At 44.8% G+C, this 15884-nt stretch overlaps 1 protein-coding gene across 1 annotated transcript in view; it reads left to right on the top strand.

Annotated features, from left to right (window-relative positions):
- Positions 1–15884, top strand: part of LOC128719189 (uncharacterized) — a 115207-nt gene that overhangs the window by 59641 nt on the left and 39682 nt on the right. The window contains exons 3-5 of the mRNA XM_053812811.1: positions 10004–10051; positions 12878–13228; positions 13550–13677. Of these exons, the coding sequence (XP_053668786.1) occupies positions 10004–10051; positions 12878–13228; positions 13550–13677 (527 nt within the window). The remainder of the gene's footprint in view (positions 1–10003; positions 10052–12877; positions 13229–13549; positions 13678–15884) is intronic.

The raw sequence follows: 15884 nt of genomic DNA, 5'->3' as shown, positions 1-15884 counted from the left end.
AGCGTTTGCGCTCCCTGTCGCTGAACATGAGACGTTCCATTTTTCATGTCAGTATCGTCGCAATTGACTTGTACGCTGGCGTAACATGATAACGGCTGGCTCAGCATACTCTCACAGCCAATGGACTGTGAGTCGTACATCTTTGCTGGCTGAATACCGTGATCGAACCTGGCCGAAAGCGAACGAACGCTGAAAAATCGCCTCATTTAAGAATCCATTCATGCGGCGATGTCGAGATGTGGTCGGTTCTTTCGGGCGACTCACAAGCGAATACTCCATTCTTCGCGAAGGACAAAAGGGGCCTCACTATCCTGATGCAGCCGTTGGTGTTCGGTGTGTAAAGTGCGAACGGTGTGGAAGATAAAAAATAAATTTGCATTAAACATCATCCACACCCCGAAGTGTCCCGGCGGAGCCGTTGATTCCCTTCCGCGCGGGTGTCGACGATTGAAGTCGTTTGGCAAGTTTCATGACATACCGGGCACCAGGAGTATCGGGATGACACGACACACCGGTGTCAACCTGCAGCCCGTGCATGAAGCGGTTCCTGTTCCAGTGGGACCATGCAGGTATTCGCCCCTGATGGTGGTGGGGTCACCGTTTGGGTCGCGCGGGGTCCTGCTACTCAGCGCACCAGCGAGCCTTTTGCGGCTCATTTATGCAAAATCGGTTTTAACGATCTGACAGCGAAAAATTATGACAACGGCAGCGCACAGTACCAGCAGGAACCGGTTTCTGTTTATGTACGACCCCCAGTGGTGGTGGTGTCCTTCGCCCGAAAATTGACCATGCCGCTGAAGACCTCACAGATAAGCTAAGCTCTAAGCCACGGGCAACAAAGGGTACGATTTGTTTCCCATCTTTGCCCATAATAGAAGAAGTGCGGTAGAAAGAAGCAAAATTAACGACAAATTAAATAAGCATGGAAAAGTTGCGTTTTCGTCGAGCTAGTCGCAAAAAAATAAATACATTCACCGGCCAACCAGAATGCGGAACATCGCAGCAACATGATAATCGACGGTTTTGCAAAACACGCAAATCGCTTTTGTGCGCTTAATTCTTGCGCCTTCGCCACTGACCATCATGAATCGGGTGTCTATTTTTAGTGATGAGTCAATGCGGCGGCAAGGCGTCCATACATTTCGCCGTTCCATTCCGGTAGCAAGCGGGTACGATTCCGCTATCGCGCAATGCGCAACTATCTAAGTCAATTCACACGCGCACTCCTTCCCAGCGCACGGCAACCTTAAGCCCGGGTTTTGTGCAATAAGCGATGAGGCCATGTGCACTTGTGGCGTTGGCACTTAACCGATTGCAAACAAACATCAAACAATCTCATGAAACGGGCTGTTGGTGATGGTTGAAGATGGGAAGTGGTTTTTCGTTTTTTGTTCCTATCAATGAACCCACCGGTAAAGGTATGTGCTCGACGATGAATTTCGCATCAGCTTTAAGCTCTCCTTCAAACCTCACCGGCTTACTTCACTCAGCTTCGTTAGGGTGAAAGATATATTATCGCCATTACAAAATGGTTGACCAAACAATGAAGATTATCCACCGTCTGTGCGCGTCGTCAGTTCTCGGGACGATCAGCTGCTCCCTTCCGTCGGATGCAGGGAATGACATCTAATGAGCACGTTAATCAACGTCTTCCACTATCCGTCGGCAACCTGCTCCTGTTCGGCCAACCGCACGAGACAAACGATGTCGCTGATGGCCTTGACAGTGTGCGCCCTACCAGGTGATAGGGATTGTGAGGCTGGTACGAGCGTCATCCCTCAAGGTCATCGAAGTGCATCTCCATCAAGTGCGGCAGCAGTCGTCCGTACACTTCCCTCTCGCTACATGCACGATCGCTTGTGTACGTGCATGCGCACCAGGAATGCAGACCGGTGTTGACACAACGACACCGCAAATGTCGTACAGATCACACATCTTGTTGTTTATGGCCGTCTTGGTTGTTGTGCCCCGAAACATTTGCCGGCGTGGCCTATACGGCATGGATGCGCGCCAAATCGACGTTGCCCAAATTCCAAGGAGCGTGTCGGCCGGGAGATAATTCTCGGAAATATGGACCGTTTCAACGTTCGCTTCCCAAACCGGTTTGAGTGGTTTTCCTCTCTCTCTGATTTTTGGTTCTTTTCTTGGAGAATATCATAATGCGCAGCAGTAAAAAAATAAAGCCAAATATGCTGGGAACGATGCAGTTCGCCATTTTGTCACATTAATAGCAATGACGATCGCGTGCGGAGAGCGTGGAGATGGAAATAGTTTAACCTTTAAGTCTCATTTGAATATCTGGTGGCTATTAGATAATTCTTGATAATGTGAACGATTGCGGCATTAGGAGCATTATAGGAATTGGTTCGTTCGCTTTGGTTGCCATTTTCCAAACATCTGTTTCGGCATTTTTTTTTTTCATTTGCATAATTAATAAAACTCTACTTTTTGCTTGATTACATATACGCCAACTTTTCCTTTTTCCCATTGGTATTCAACTTCTACACCAATCATAACAGGACCATCTGTCAATTTCATATGCAACATTGGTGTTTCCAAATATGTTAATCCGTTCGAAGCGATGGAATTCCATTTTTTGCACGTACATGCTTATCTACACAAAACACCGGACCAACTTCCCAATCAGATCAATTAAGATAGCTCGACCTGGTGTCCCAGCCCACGGACAAGGTTTGTTTTCCACCTTAAAGCCACAGATGGGGGGAGGTGACTAATCCTGCTTCGAGAAAAAAAGATTTTACCACAAGCGAACTGGATTTAAATCATTAGCCCCAAGACTCGATGGGGGGGGGCCTTATCGGGGTCCGAGTTGAGTGATCAATTAAGCAGCTAATTGGTGCAAACAGTTCGCGATTTGACACCAATAGGGAAACCTCCATTCGCGCCATCTGATGCCCCAGTTTTTTTTTTTTGCTGTTACCAATGGACACTAGTGTGAGGTTGCCAGTTTGTCTCGTTGGGACGAGAATTCGCTAGGCTATTTGACCGTTTCTTGCGCCAACGGTTCGGTCACGGTGATGACTGGCAACTGATAAACAGAGAGTAAACATCAATAGTGAATTAGCGACGGTATGCCATAAATTAGTGGGCAGTGTTACTATTTCTTCCCGCGTACCCACTATTCACGTGATATTTCTCGACAAACAAATCTTCGAGCGATCGCGACAGAAAGTAACCACCATCAGTCCATCGAGCACGGCTCGGATCGCGATTGAACCGATCGCTTATAAAACTTGTTTGGAACTGTGCGAACTAATCTAAGCCTCTCGTCTAGAGCAGTTATTTATCACGAAGTATCCGGCTGAGGTTAAGATGATTTAGTGCAGTGTGTTGCGTGCTGCTATGCAAATAATTTAGCCAACCACTCTCCAGTCCCCGCGGTCCGGCAGTTTGCTTGATCGCTGCAGGGAACTGATCGGCGAAGGTGGGTTTTGCCCGGGCGCACCACAAAATGCACCATCGCCCAATCGGTGCGTTTGATACGTGCCGCCAACTGCAACATATTTGCTGATTGCATTTTAATTTCCATCGCGCTAATGAGGGCTGCTAGCGAGGTGCATACTTTGCGCAAGATCTGTGCTAAAGGTAATCGAGGAGGAATTGTAGCTAAACGATACAACCTTAGATTGTGCATTGGAAAAGGTACGTTAATAGATGGAGATGCGAATTTCCTCGCTACGAAGCAACAGGTACTTTGTTATCACCTGCAAGAACTTTTGGCGGGAAAAATTGTTATCATCGCAAACAAATTTCCCACGAGAAATAAACCCTTTTGGGGATGAACTGCACCAAAGGTCCTTGACGGTGAGAAATTTGTCCTCTCCCAGGCAGTGTTTTTGTTTTTGCCATCGGTCACGGTATTTTTCCAACGTTAAACAAAAAGAGATGACTAGGTGTGCGTGTGAAAAACCGCAAGCTAGCCGTACCACGTGCGCATGCTTCCCTATCCGTCAAAACAAACCCGACGCCGGTATGTTGATGCCGTTTCCGAACGCCAGCGTGCACAGGGTGACCCAACCAACTCTAAACAATCACGCAACTGCGGAGATGGAATATTATTAAGCGTTTTAAAAATCAATTCTTTTCATGGAAGAAAATAATTGGTCGTTAAACAGTAATTATAAAACTTTTATCTTTCAAAGAGTCAAAACAAAATTCTTAGAGACATAAATATTTAATATCAAAAAGTAAATCATGTCGAGTGTGAGCATCGTTTCCACTGTGCTTTATACTTGCATTAGTTGTCCTTTTCGCACGCAATGTCGAGGACAGTTTGTTGGGGGTTACCATATAAACCCGGGATGGCACAAGGCAACGAATCTCCTTTTGACCTAGCGCAGTGCAGTTATACATGTCCTAGCGCGAACACAACACGCGGTTCTACGAATTTCCCATTTTCCCGTTTCGATTCGTTTCAAATCTGTATTTATTTCCTTACGTGCCCAGTGTTCTTAACAGTCTTTGGTGAAACGAATTGGTACTGTAGTGAAAATTGCACGATTAATATATTTAAAAGTTCGAAACAAACCCGAAATTGCGCAGACGGTGTGGTGTGAGTTCGGTTAGCGTCCAGCGTTTTGGAAGGACGCCAAACTGTGTAGCTTCGTAGTGCGTTGTGCCGATTGCCGTGGATGCGTCTCGTTCCGGCATGGGAGCGCTGCTTACGCACTGCAGCAGAGAACTGCATTGCTGTTGCATCTGTCGCAATGTCCCCGGTCGCGGCCCATCGACGGTACCACCGATGGACGTTGTTAGTTGTCTTTGGATAAATAGTCCTCCCCAAAAAGGGGGCGCTAATGGTGTGCTAATTGTTAATCTTTGTGTAGTAGTTGCGTGTGCCCATCCTAAAACCCGCTTACCATCCAAAAAAGATTCAAATCCCATTCGGATCGGGTTGTGTACATTAGCTATTGAGTGTCTGTTTGCTGACAGCTAGTGCTGCTGAAAATGAAGACTAACACCAGCCCCGCGGGGTGGTGTTGGCAGGTGTAGTTTGAAGTGTGCTGTTGAAAGTGACCACCTGCGCCTGTGTCTGAGGCGATGGACAACCTTTCTCCCGGGGGTTGGCAGTTTCAAATCGACTGTTAACGATCGCCATGTTTGCGCACTAATCACGCCTGCATTGCCTCATCTGCACGCACAGTTGAAATGCACTTACCGAGCCCATGTGTAAATAGTGGAAGTGTTAATAAAATGTAATTAATCCCTCTATTATAAAAAAAAACCTCTCGGAAGGAACAGCACACATCGAGCCAGTGCGATAGTGGGTCAAATGTTACAAGTGATTAATAGCTCCATGATTACGATCGATAGAGCAATGTGCAATGGAAGCTTTCCTTAGCCCGGTTCTTTCACGATCGGTATCGTTTGATGGTGAACCACAGACACACATACACACTCCTCTTCCTTTCTGACAACCAGCTCGAACGGGCATCAACTAATTCGACCGGGTTTTTTTCTTTCATCGCTCGCACATTGAAGGTGCCCTATCGAGGGCACTTGTTTAAGAAAAAGGGACGCGTTGGTTGCGCACACAAGGTTTGCCGCGCCCTGCATTTGCGGCTAGTGAATCTGTATGCGCTCATCGTCTTGTGCCGCTTGTCCCAGTTCCGTAGATCTGCGTGTGTGAGCGAACGATTAGCTCAGCTGATTTCTTTTCCATGTTTCACTATTGGCGTTGAAGATATGGCTAAATTTGGCCGTTGGCTGATGTCATTTGCACAGTTGGGGAAATCGTTTCCCTCCCCGAAAGCGAAGCTACAGATGACAAAGAAAGAAACATCAAAATTTGCAAAACCGATGCTAAAACGTAAAAACAAAATAATAAATGAACAAGCGTACGTACGCATATCAACAACGCCACGACACTCGTAACGAGTGATGTGTTTATGTGTTCCTTCGCCTTTTGCAAATATGTTTGAACAGAAGAGACATTTTGCCGTGAAGAAGAATCATTAAATGTCGCTAAAGTGTACGGCGCGTTATGTGTGGAGTGTATTTTTGACCGTGAATTTTAAATGTTTTGTATACGAAGCAAGCAAATAGCTTTTTTAATTATTTTTAAACCCTCGTCGCAGAAGAAGGAAAACTCGTAAAGGGAAAATATGACGTTTTTAATTTTAATATTAATTTCATTTCGAAACAACAAGGAAATGAAGCGCATAAATATGTTGCACTGAAACGTACATAATAGTAAAAAATGTACGTAAATAGTGGAACATTGGCCATAAAAGCGTGTACCGTGTGCTGTATGCTTCATTATCTCATCCACGAACACGGCACCAACCGTTAATGTTGATCAAATTGAGCACATAATTTGCATAGCCTTTTACGAAAGGTGCGAATATTGTCACTTGCGACTACGATCGCCAAAGCGGGTAATACCAAACCCAGCAACACCTTCACTAATCGAAATAGACAGATTTATTTATTTTCGTTTTTTTTTTCGTTGTCGCCTGTTTCGCTATAGCCAGTCGTTTGTGTGTGCCTTTGATGTGCGAGTGTTGTAAATTGTGTCGTGAGTTCTATGTCCGTGCTATATTTGCAGTAGAGAGCGAATCGTTTTGCGTTAAGCCAGTGATTTAGCGGTGTTGTATAGTGTTGTTTTTTTTTACAAGCAAATAAGCGATAAACCCAATCGTCCTCATAACGTCACAAAGATATCGGTCCACCCCCCGAGGGGACAGGCAGGAGCAGGAGCCCTCTAATGGATTGATGATCCGGCACGTACTCATTCCAGTGACATCGGCTGGCGTGAAGGAAAGACCGATAATTTATGGGCAGTAGTTAGAGCGGCAAGCAATAACACTTCTCTTGCCTCCGCGTCTTCCACCCATCGTCCGGGTTTAGTGCAAAAGTGCAAGAACAGCGACATCTTACCCTCCGGGAGCACCGGTTCCAGCCGATCGTGAATATGGAAACATATCAACTTTGGCTTGAGCAAGCGAAAATCGGCACCGGCAAATAAATGAACGGCGGGGTGGAAAAGTGCCACCACCCGGACACCGAAGAACATACGTCCGCCCCACACATACACGGTGCCGTGTTTCGTCCCGTAACCGTGTGTTTACGTTTCCGTTTGTGTTGACGCTTTCGTTCACGGCGGTACGACAAGCCGAGCAGGGAATGTACGATGATCACTACGACGAGGCGAAAGATCCAACGGTTCCACGCTGTTCCGTCGCGACGTTTCTGCATCGGATTGCGTTCACCGTGCTGCATGCATCTTTTTTCCTGGAAAATGTACGCTGATCCTGCTAAAGCAATGTTTGTCCCCTTTTTTCCCCAACGACACGAAACGGTCCAACGCTTGACCATTGTAGATTGTTTTATTCCAGCTAATTGACTTACTTGCGGTTAAGGATAAATTTGTAACGGAATGGACATTGGGGGAAGATGTCATGCGTGACCGTTCGGTTAATGAGGAAAAAAAGTACATACGGATTGCTCGAATTATGCAAAACATTCACCAAAAGACACGTTTCATCTATCGGAGAGGATGCATAACGCTTCTTAAGAATAAAACACTATATTTTTCTAGGTACTCAGAGTCATCGCTAGATGGCGCTTTGTTTAAACGATCGTTATTATAGTGTTATCAGAAACCTTCATGATATCTTTTGCCGAGTTCCCGAAAAATTAAAGATTCCTTAACCAGAAAGACTGTAATATTGAAACAGTTTCGTTTTCATTTATCTGTCTGTGAGGTTTGTCTCAATGAGCTTTACTTAAAATTAGCTCATTTCTATTATGATTTTGAACCAAATCCGTTCGTGTTGATGAGGCCTTTATGTCCATATTGCCTGGACACATGTTTCAGAGATACAAGAAGACAGAGTGATCGAAAAGATTGAATTTAAATCGAAAAAAAACCTGTTATAAAAATATTTCATATCTTTAACATAAAAATACTCAAGAATTGCAATAATTAATTTCATATGAAGAACAGTAGCGCCATCTATTGAGGACAATTTGCCTTTAGTTGGACTTTTTTTAATCACACATTCTTGGTTGTACTGCGGTATTTATATTTTTTAAACGCATTTCTGCTCAAGTTAATGATTAATGACAACAATATCAATCGTTTTCTTTGAAGGCCTTTTATTAAACCGAAACATCGCAACCAATTTCCGCGTTTCCTGGCTTACAAAAATAATACACTAGCTGCACGGAAATGCCCTGCGGTGATGCTGATTTATAACTTTACCACCGCAACGGGTTGTCGAGATTTATGCAAGTGTGATATTTCGACCACCTTACGTCCATTTCCGCCCGCTTCCAAAAGATTGCGTGTGACACACTGTCTTCTGGCGAGGCATAAATTTGGACGAATGAACAGAAAAAATGCAGTTTTCGTACCCAATGAGATTGCAGGTTTGTTGTTGTTTTTTTTTTTAACTTTGAACGCTAAAAGTACCCTCAAGCCTTCGGGACCAACAGATTACATTCGATTCCACATTCCGCATGCACGAAGTTCACAAGTGCTCGTGGGCGGAATATTTTGCGATCGTGTTCGCAACATGGCAACTTTGAAGTTAACAACTGTGTAGCAAAAGCACCTAGTGATCTTTGGTTTTTTCTCCAAAAAAAAGACAGTTCACCATTTACACGTACGCAGCCTTATGCAGTTTAACGCAAGCTTTTGAACAATGCAAAACCTGTACGGGCCGAAGAATTTCATATTTCAGCTCTTGCTGCATGCGAATGCTCGATAACTGAACTGAGTTGGCTGCAATGATCGGGCAAGGATCAATAAACCTGTCAGTCGGTTTTGCGTGTCGGGTTTTTTAGGCAATGTTTTGGTTCGCAAACATTTGTGCCGCTGTTTTCGGTTTTTATCCTGTTGGGTTTCCTTTTTTTTAATACCCCAAACCATAAACATGCAACATACCCTCTGTGCAAAGGCGTTTTGGCTGTACCTAATTGCAGGATTTTTGCATTTTATGTTACTCCTGGTAGTAATAAAATGTAAACGAATCGTTGCGCTGCTAGCGCATTCATTTGGCACCAGTAATCATTAAGATCGCACAGCATGGCAAAAGAATATTGCGGAGACGTCGCGATGTTCTTTTACAAAGCATGCACACATAAAGGAAGCATAACCACTAAGTGAGACATTCATTACCGTTAAGCACATGCGTGAATCACGAGTGTAAAAAGCACATTTTGTTCGGATTTGGAAATGCGTTCACCAAAAGGAAGATCACACTCTGATTGGATAAACTAGCTGCAGGGTTGGAGTTTTTTAATGAATTTCTGAACCCTTTTTAAGGGCCGATCAATGCGTAAGACATCAAAGGCGTAAGAAGCCACAAATGAACCGGTTTTTAAAGCGAAAAGCATTTAAATTGATCATTTCCGAGGCAGAACAGTTCCTATCGAACGCAAAATAATTATTAATCCCGAGTATTACAGTTTTTTTATTTTTACTGTGTCATTTGTCTATACCTATGTTACGTAAAATACATGACTTTTCCAGCCACCGAAGCATAAAGTCGATTAAAAATTACGATTTGTCACGCAAATTCCGTTTCATTTGCGTTTTGCGTTTCCGCTTATTATGCTTCTTCCGACCTGTGAGCAACATCGCGTTGCTCATCCCAGGCAATTCAGCATCCTCAATCAGCATCTCCATTCGATGTGCCATAGCAATTGCAGTTTTATTTCATATTATTAACCGTGCGCTTTAGCTTCATTAGCGCGATCTCTACCTTGCTCTTCTTTGCACCTTTTATGACACGATCGAACGTAATCGTGCCTGTATTATAGCCCTTTGCTACTCTTCCCATGCGAACGATCGACTTTACGGTGAAGCTAGGTAGTAGATACGTTGCATAAAAGCTGCGAGAACAGGTTGACATAATTTCTAATCAATTTGTGCAGGATGATCAGCTTAATTGCGTCGTGTACGCTCGGATTTGCTGACAGTGAAGTGTGACACACGAGATTAAAGCCACGCATATATGCTTTTTTTTAATTACAGAAAAATGGCCGAGAAGAGGAACAGCAAGCAATCAACAAATACAATTCGGTAAGTAGTTTGTGGAGAAATTTATGGGAGAGCTTTTTCTTACGGTCGTGCTTTGAATGGACCTAACATTATTGCAAACATCAAAGCGCTGCCTGTTTTCACAGCCAGATAGTGATGTTTCCTCTACGGGAGTCAAGCTGCAATTAAATACAGATCATCATTTGGTATAGCATTTAATTTGGATGTTTCTAGTAAGCTGTTGCCGCTAGCAAGTTGATCATGGGCGCGCGCGTTAATGTGCTAGCAGATCGTTCTTAATGGAGGTGCGATTAGCTTCACACGTCGTACCACGTCTTACCTGCCCATGTGGACAATGTGATTCGTATCGTTTTAAATTACCACCATTAACTACAATAGACTATGTCGGTTGGATGTGCACTATTTAGTTGTGGTACAGTTGTCTTTGTTTTTATGTTTATTTTGTTACTTTCGTGTGATTGATTATTGTCAGAAAATAAACATGAGGATAATTTGTACTACGGAGTAAAGAAAGTAATTGTTGTAGATGTTCAAGAATGATTTCGAAAGCTTGTGCATAATTTCCCATTGGGCTTGTGCATAAATTCCAAACAATCAATGTAGAACAACAAATCCTTAATTAAACAATTATTCACAAATGGCGGCCCATTCGATGCAGTGCTTCCCCACTGGAAATTCCCCATCCCTGATTAAACGTACAACAGTCACCGATTTTCGATTGTCCGTAGTAAAAGCGGATACGGCTGCGATCACGTACCTTCATCATGTCATTTACATGTACAATTCCGCAATGACACAACCACTCGTGGGCACTCGTGCCACTAATGCTGATGCACTTCGGGCACTGTTGTTTGTTTTTGCCATGCTGTGAGATGCTGATCACGTTTGAGACGAGATTTCACTTTTCAACGTACTGCAAAATACAGACAGGGGGAGCCTACCGTCCGACCGATAGGCCGTGGACAATTGCAAAGAGAAAACATGTCAAGGTGCTTGCTGACGTTGACCTCGAACATGGCCGTCCAAATTATTCTTACATACGTACGAAACAGGAGGAATTTAGTTTACCATTTGCTTGTTCATTTTCTTTCCCCGTTTAAGGTTAAGGAAATTTCATGCTTTAGAAAAAAAAAATCCCATCAGAGTTAGATAACAAGCTGTGTGTAATAAAGCGTTCATATTATTGTACATCGTAAACGGCGCAGGCTTGTTACCTGGGCCGATTTGCCTAAAACGACTTTCCAACCAGCAGCCCTCTATTACCCAACTTACCTTTGAGTCGGTTTATGATCGGTCTGTAACCGTTTCACACATTTCAGCAATAAATTATGGTAATGAAATAGTTCCGTGTAGTACAGCCCAAGTGCTGCTTGCGAAATGCTTCCTCGCAAAATAAAAACTGACTTCCTCGTAGGCCCGCTGAATTATGGAAGCTTAACAAAGTATCGTAAAATGTAAATGCTATCCATGAGTCTCTGGTCGTTACTTTACCACGCGCTTCTTCGTGTAGTGGAGAATCGAAAAACATTCTAAAGAGAACCTCGTTTGGGTAATAAACTTTCCCTTGGCGTTCTCACAGCGAAGCCAATCATTGCTGGTGCTGTTTGAAGAACACAAGCGTGCTCATTAGCACTGTAGCCTCGAAATGCCCACCTAAAGCAGCGCCTAATTTATCATACATTGCCATCCGCCCTCGGAATCGAACGTTTTGCTGCCAGCAGATCAACACTACTGACGGCTACGGTCGCTTAACAATGATGCGCCCGGGAACTCCTGAGAGACTCGTCCAACTCTCCAAGATGTCCAAGAAACCGTGGTAGCAGGATGTTAGCAATTTTGTTTGATCAAATAAATTCGCCTCAATTTCGGTCTGTACTCTAAATTGCATTTCAATTTCCTTGCGGTGTGCTTCCTTTCGCTTTTGAGCCGGCGCACTCCATACCGGGCGGTTGCCACTGAAGATCGGTTGAAGGGAAACGACGCATCATCGTTGCGTTAGTTGCTCCCCGATCACAAAACCACAAAGCACAATCGATCATTATTTTGGGGTCATGCCGAACATCGGACATGGCTTAGGCACCGGGTAATGATCTGTTGTATGTCTTCCCGCTTTCTGTGCTACAAATCTATAATCGGCAAGCAAATCGGTTCATAGGTTTGATGGCTGCTACTTTCCTGTGTGAGCTTCGCTTAACGGGCATCGGTCAAGATGCTCAATTTAAGCAAGAAATCGCACGCACACCGACACCCCGACCCGCAGTGTACGAGATGTGTGTTTCGAGTTTATGATTGGCGTTTAAAAGGACCGGCTAGGAATCGGATATATATCTGAGCACGGACCCAGCAGATGAAGATACGGACAGTTTCGATTCTGATTCTCAAAACTCTCAACCGATTCTGCGTGCACGTGACATTTTATGACGGACCATGGGATCCCGTTGAACGATCGGGAAAGCAATCTGACCGCCCGTCTGAAGATGATGATGATGGAGTGGGTCATAAATCTATTAAATAGAAAAATCGGTGCGTCACGGTATCTGTGTCTTAGGGACAGGATCGAGCTAAAAGCGTCCAACAACGCAGCAATCGGACAACGGCAATAACAACAGTAAAGCTGGAATGGATGACGACCGCCCTAAAAGGGAATAAAGATCGTTATCTAAAACGTTTCATGTTCCAACTTTGGGCGCCACGTTTGTTGTCTGCAGTGTTGGGGACGAAAGCATCTGCCAAGAAAATCCCTTTGCATATCGTATTCCACGAAAATAATTTGGCATTTTCGCTGCTCTGACCTTGTTCTTTTAATGTTCTGTTTTCTTCATCTTCGCCTGGCGCTACCTCTTTCAGCTTCCCCTGCATACGATCAACGCGCAACAGCAGCAGCAGCAGCAGCAGCAGCCTAGGCCAACCACAAACCTGAACCATGTAAATAACAACCATTACCATAATTATTCGCTTCAACCGTACTACAATCGGCAGCCACAGCAGCAGCACTCGTACCCTGTCACACGGATCGCGGAAGTACCGTCGCCCAAGTCGATACGGCTAAACTACGTAGCGGAGCGGATACTCGCATCAACCCTACCGGCCCGGCAGCTTCAGAATGGGTCGTCGTCGCCGCACGCCACTAACGGTACGCCGCCCGCCGATGAGCACGAGCGCGAACTCATCAACATGCTGGAACAGAAGTATAAGCAGGTAACTACCGTACTGGATAAGATTTAACTTCCTGCCGAAATATCAGCGGCCTCAGAAAACGAGGTTAATTGAATTAAATACATCCACCAGGCTTAAGGCTCGCTTTTTTGAGCTCTGTTTGAAAGACACTTGACAGCAAAGCGGGATAAGCTGCTTAATATGTTGCGTTAACGCAGTGGATGGTTTCTCGATCGAAAACAGAACAGAACTCGCGCTTAATAATCGCTCAACCCGGACAGACGCTGTCCTTAGCTCTGTCCCGAGCGACTCGCGCGTTTGTTTGGTGCCGCTTCTAATTTTATGCCTCGTTCCCTGTTCCAGAACTACCGGATACTCGATCTCGAGTCGCGTCTCGTCAACATCACGCTGGAGAAACTGTGCGAGCTGTGCAAATACATCGATTCCTGGCTGGGAAGTGGAAAGGAAAAGATCGTCGTTCTGCAGGACAGGTGAGCAAGTCTGTGCGCTTTGGTAGAGAAGGGAAGCTCTACATGAAGTTCCCGAGCCGTTCGGCAGAGTTGAAAGGTGATCGTATTGGTGGTTACCAAGGGGGAAGGTAATCCTACACTCACGTCTGTGCGTCACGTCGATGGGAAAGCGATTGCGTGACGGTGATGTGAAAGAGGCATCTCGGGGCATGTCCACTTGAGAAGGACCACCTTCGAGACTACGGTGATCGGTTTTGTGGACTGGTTCGACCATTCGACAACAAAAAAAAAATAGTGGGAAATGAAAGAACGAACGAAACTCTCTTCTGATATGTTTTCTCTACAAACAGTCAGTGATCGTTCGGTTCGAGGACCGCGCTGCCCTTTACATCATATTATCTATTTATTTTTTTCTTATCATCCTCGGTGTTGTCTAAAAGGGTTTAACCTTCGGCCAAGAACCATCCATTTCGGGTAATGCTTACCCAAGCCACCGGAATTTAACTTCAAAGCCGCTTAAAGGGTTTCCAAACTGGTGGCCAAACTGCGGAACCGGAACGAACGGCGGGTTCGTGGTAAATAATCTATCAGTTTGAATTTGAATAAGAATGACGAGACGAAGTTAGTTTATGGACGCTGGCTTTGGGATAACCATTCAGTATCTTAAGTGCTTATTAAATTGAACTGTAACGTTGAATTAATTTTGTCTCGTTGATTGGTTTGTTAAATTGATTGGTGGTGATCATTGATTGGTTGGGATATTGGGATATTATCGAATTTTACTTAAGCTAGTAAAATATTCTCCTCTTTCCCGCTATTATTGATGGACAAGCTTCTGACGACCCACTTACTTGTCACAAGTTTACAGTACACCGGAACAATGTAAGCCACAAAATCAACCAGAAACACCACGAACGACCATTAGCATAAAATGGCCCGGAGTGTCATATTTGAATATTTACTGCCAATTCAAAAGCCGCACCAAAGGATCCAGCACGAAAGCACCCGGCTCGGGTGCTTGATGCGTGTACCGTGCTTGTAAATGCACCGAGCGGTGCATTATAGCGGCTTATTGGCTTACATCTGTTTCTTTTTCAAGCGGTTTTGTGTTTCTCCCGTTGGCAAAAACCCAACCCCCACATCGCCTGGATGTAGGATGGAACGCGAAAAAGTCAAACATACCGCGCCGGCATCGATATGCCGGCTCACGAACTGGCGCTTCATGCGTACATCGCGTACATATTCCCCTCAATGTTGCCCGACGATCATGGTGATGACGATCACTGATGACGGTGTGGTGGTATTTGCAGGAACAATAATCAAATCTCCGAATCGGGAAAACGTGCCCGTGTCCGAATATTAACATTCGGAGGGAGCTGGTGCTGGTCAATCATCAACCCCATCTTGGCGCAGAAGGGATTGCTTTGAGTCGGCCACACGAATACGGCTTCTGGTCATCCGGCGTCAACCGTCCATCGAACGGTAAAGAAACACGGCAATTTGTTGCTACCTTTTGTTTTGTCTTTTCTGCCGGCGGTGCCAGTGCGGAAGACACGCTTACCCAAAAACGTATGCAACATGCAAACAAAGCTGGCGCTTGCGGTGGTGCGATGTTCATCGATCGAAACACGGCAAATCAACACAGCGCAGTGGTTTGCCCCCCTCGCCGCACACAAGTAAACTTTCGCCAATGCTCGAACGGTTTGCGATCTTGCATACATAATTCATGAGCATAGATTTTAAGGCAGAATGTTGGGAGGCAATTTTAGCGCGGTACCAATCAATTTTCCGCCGGCACTGCAAACTATTCCGTCGGATGATAAGAAACTTACTGCACACAAAACCCATCTCGTTGGGTTCGATTGGTGCAGATGTTGGCTCTAGTGTAATGTTTTGCACTCCTTCAAGGCGAAGTTAAAAAAAAACAGTATATTTTTGTACACATTTGGTGAAATAAAACGTTTCCCGTTCAGTCAAACCACGGAACGTTGGGCGGAAATGGGCGTTTGATTTTTATAATCATATTCAAACGATTCGGCGATGGTGGTGATCGTGCGAAGGGTTGCAAAACCGAGGAACAGCAGTTTTTTTTTGGGAGAGGAGTAAACATGCGAGTGAACCGTGAGTTATGATTAACGGTCGGAAGCAGACATTTTGGGTTGGAATTTGTGCTTGTATGCTATAATAATAGGAGTTTTGGGCAGAATTTCGTTAAACGTCGCAGACAT

This window comes from Anopheles marshallii, chromosome 2 (genome assembly GCF_943734725.1).
Source record: "Anopheles marshallii chromosome 2, idAnoMarsDA_429_01, whole genome shotgun sequence".
Taxonomy (NCBI): domain Eukaryota; kingdom Metazoa; phylum Arthropoda; class Insecta; order Diptera; family Culicidae; genus Anopheles; species Anopheles marshallii.
This window is presented reverse-complemented; position numbering and strand designations above follow the sequence as displayed.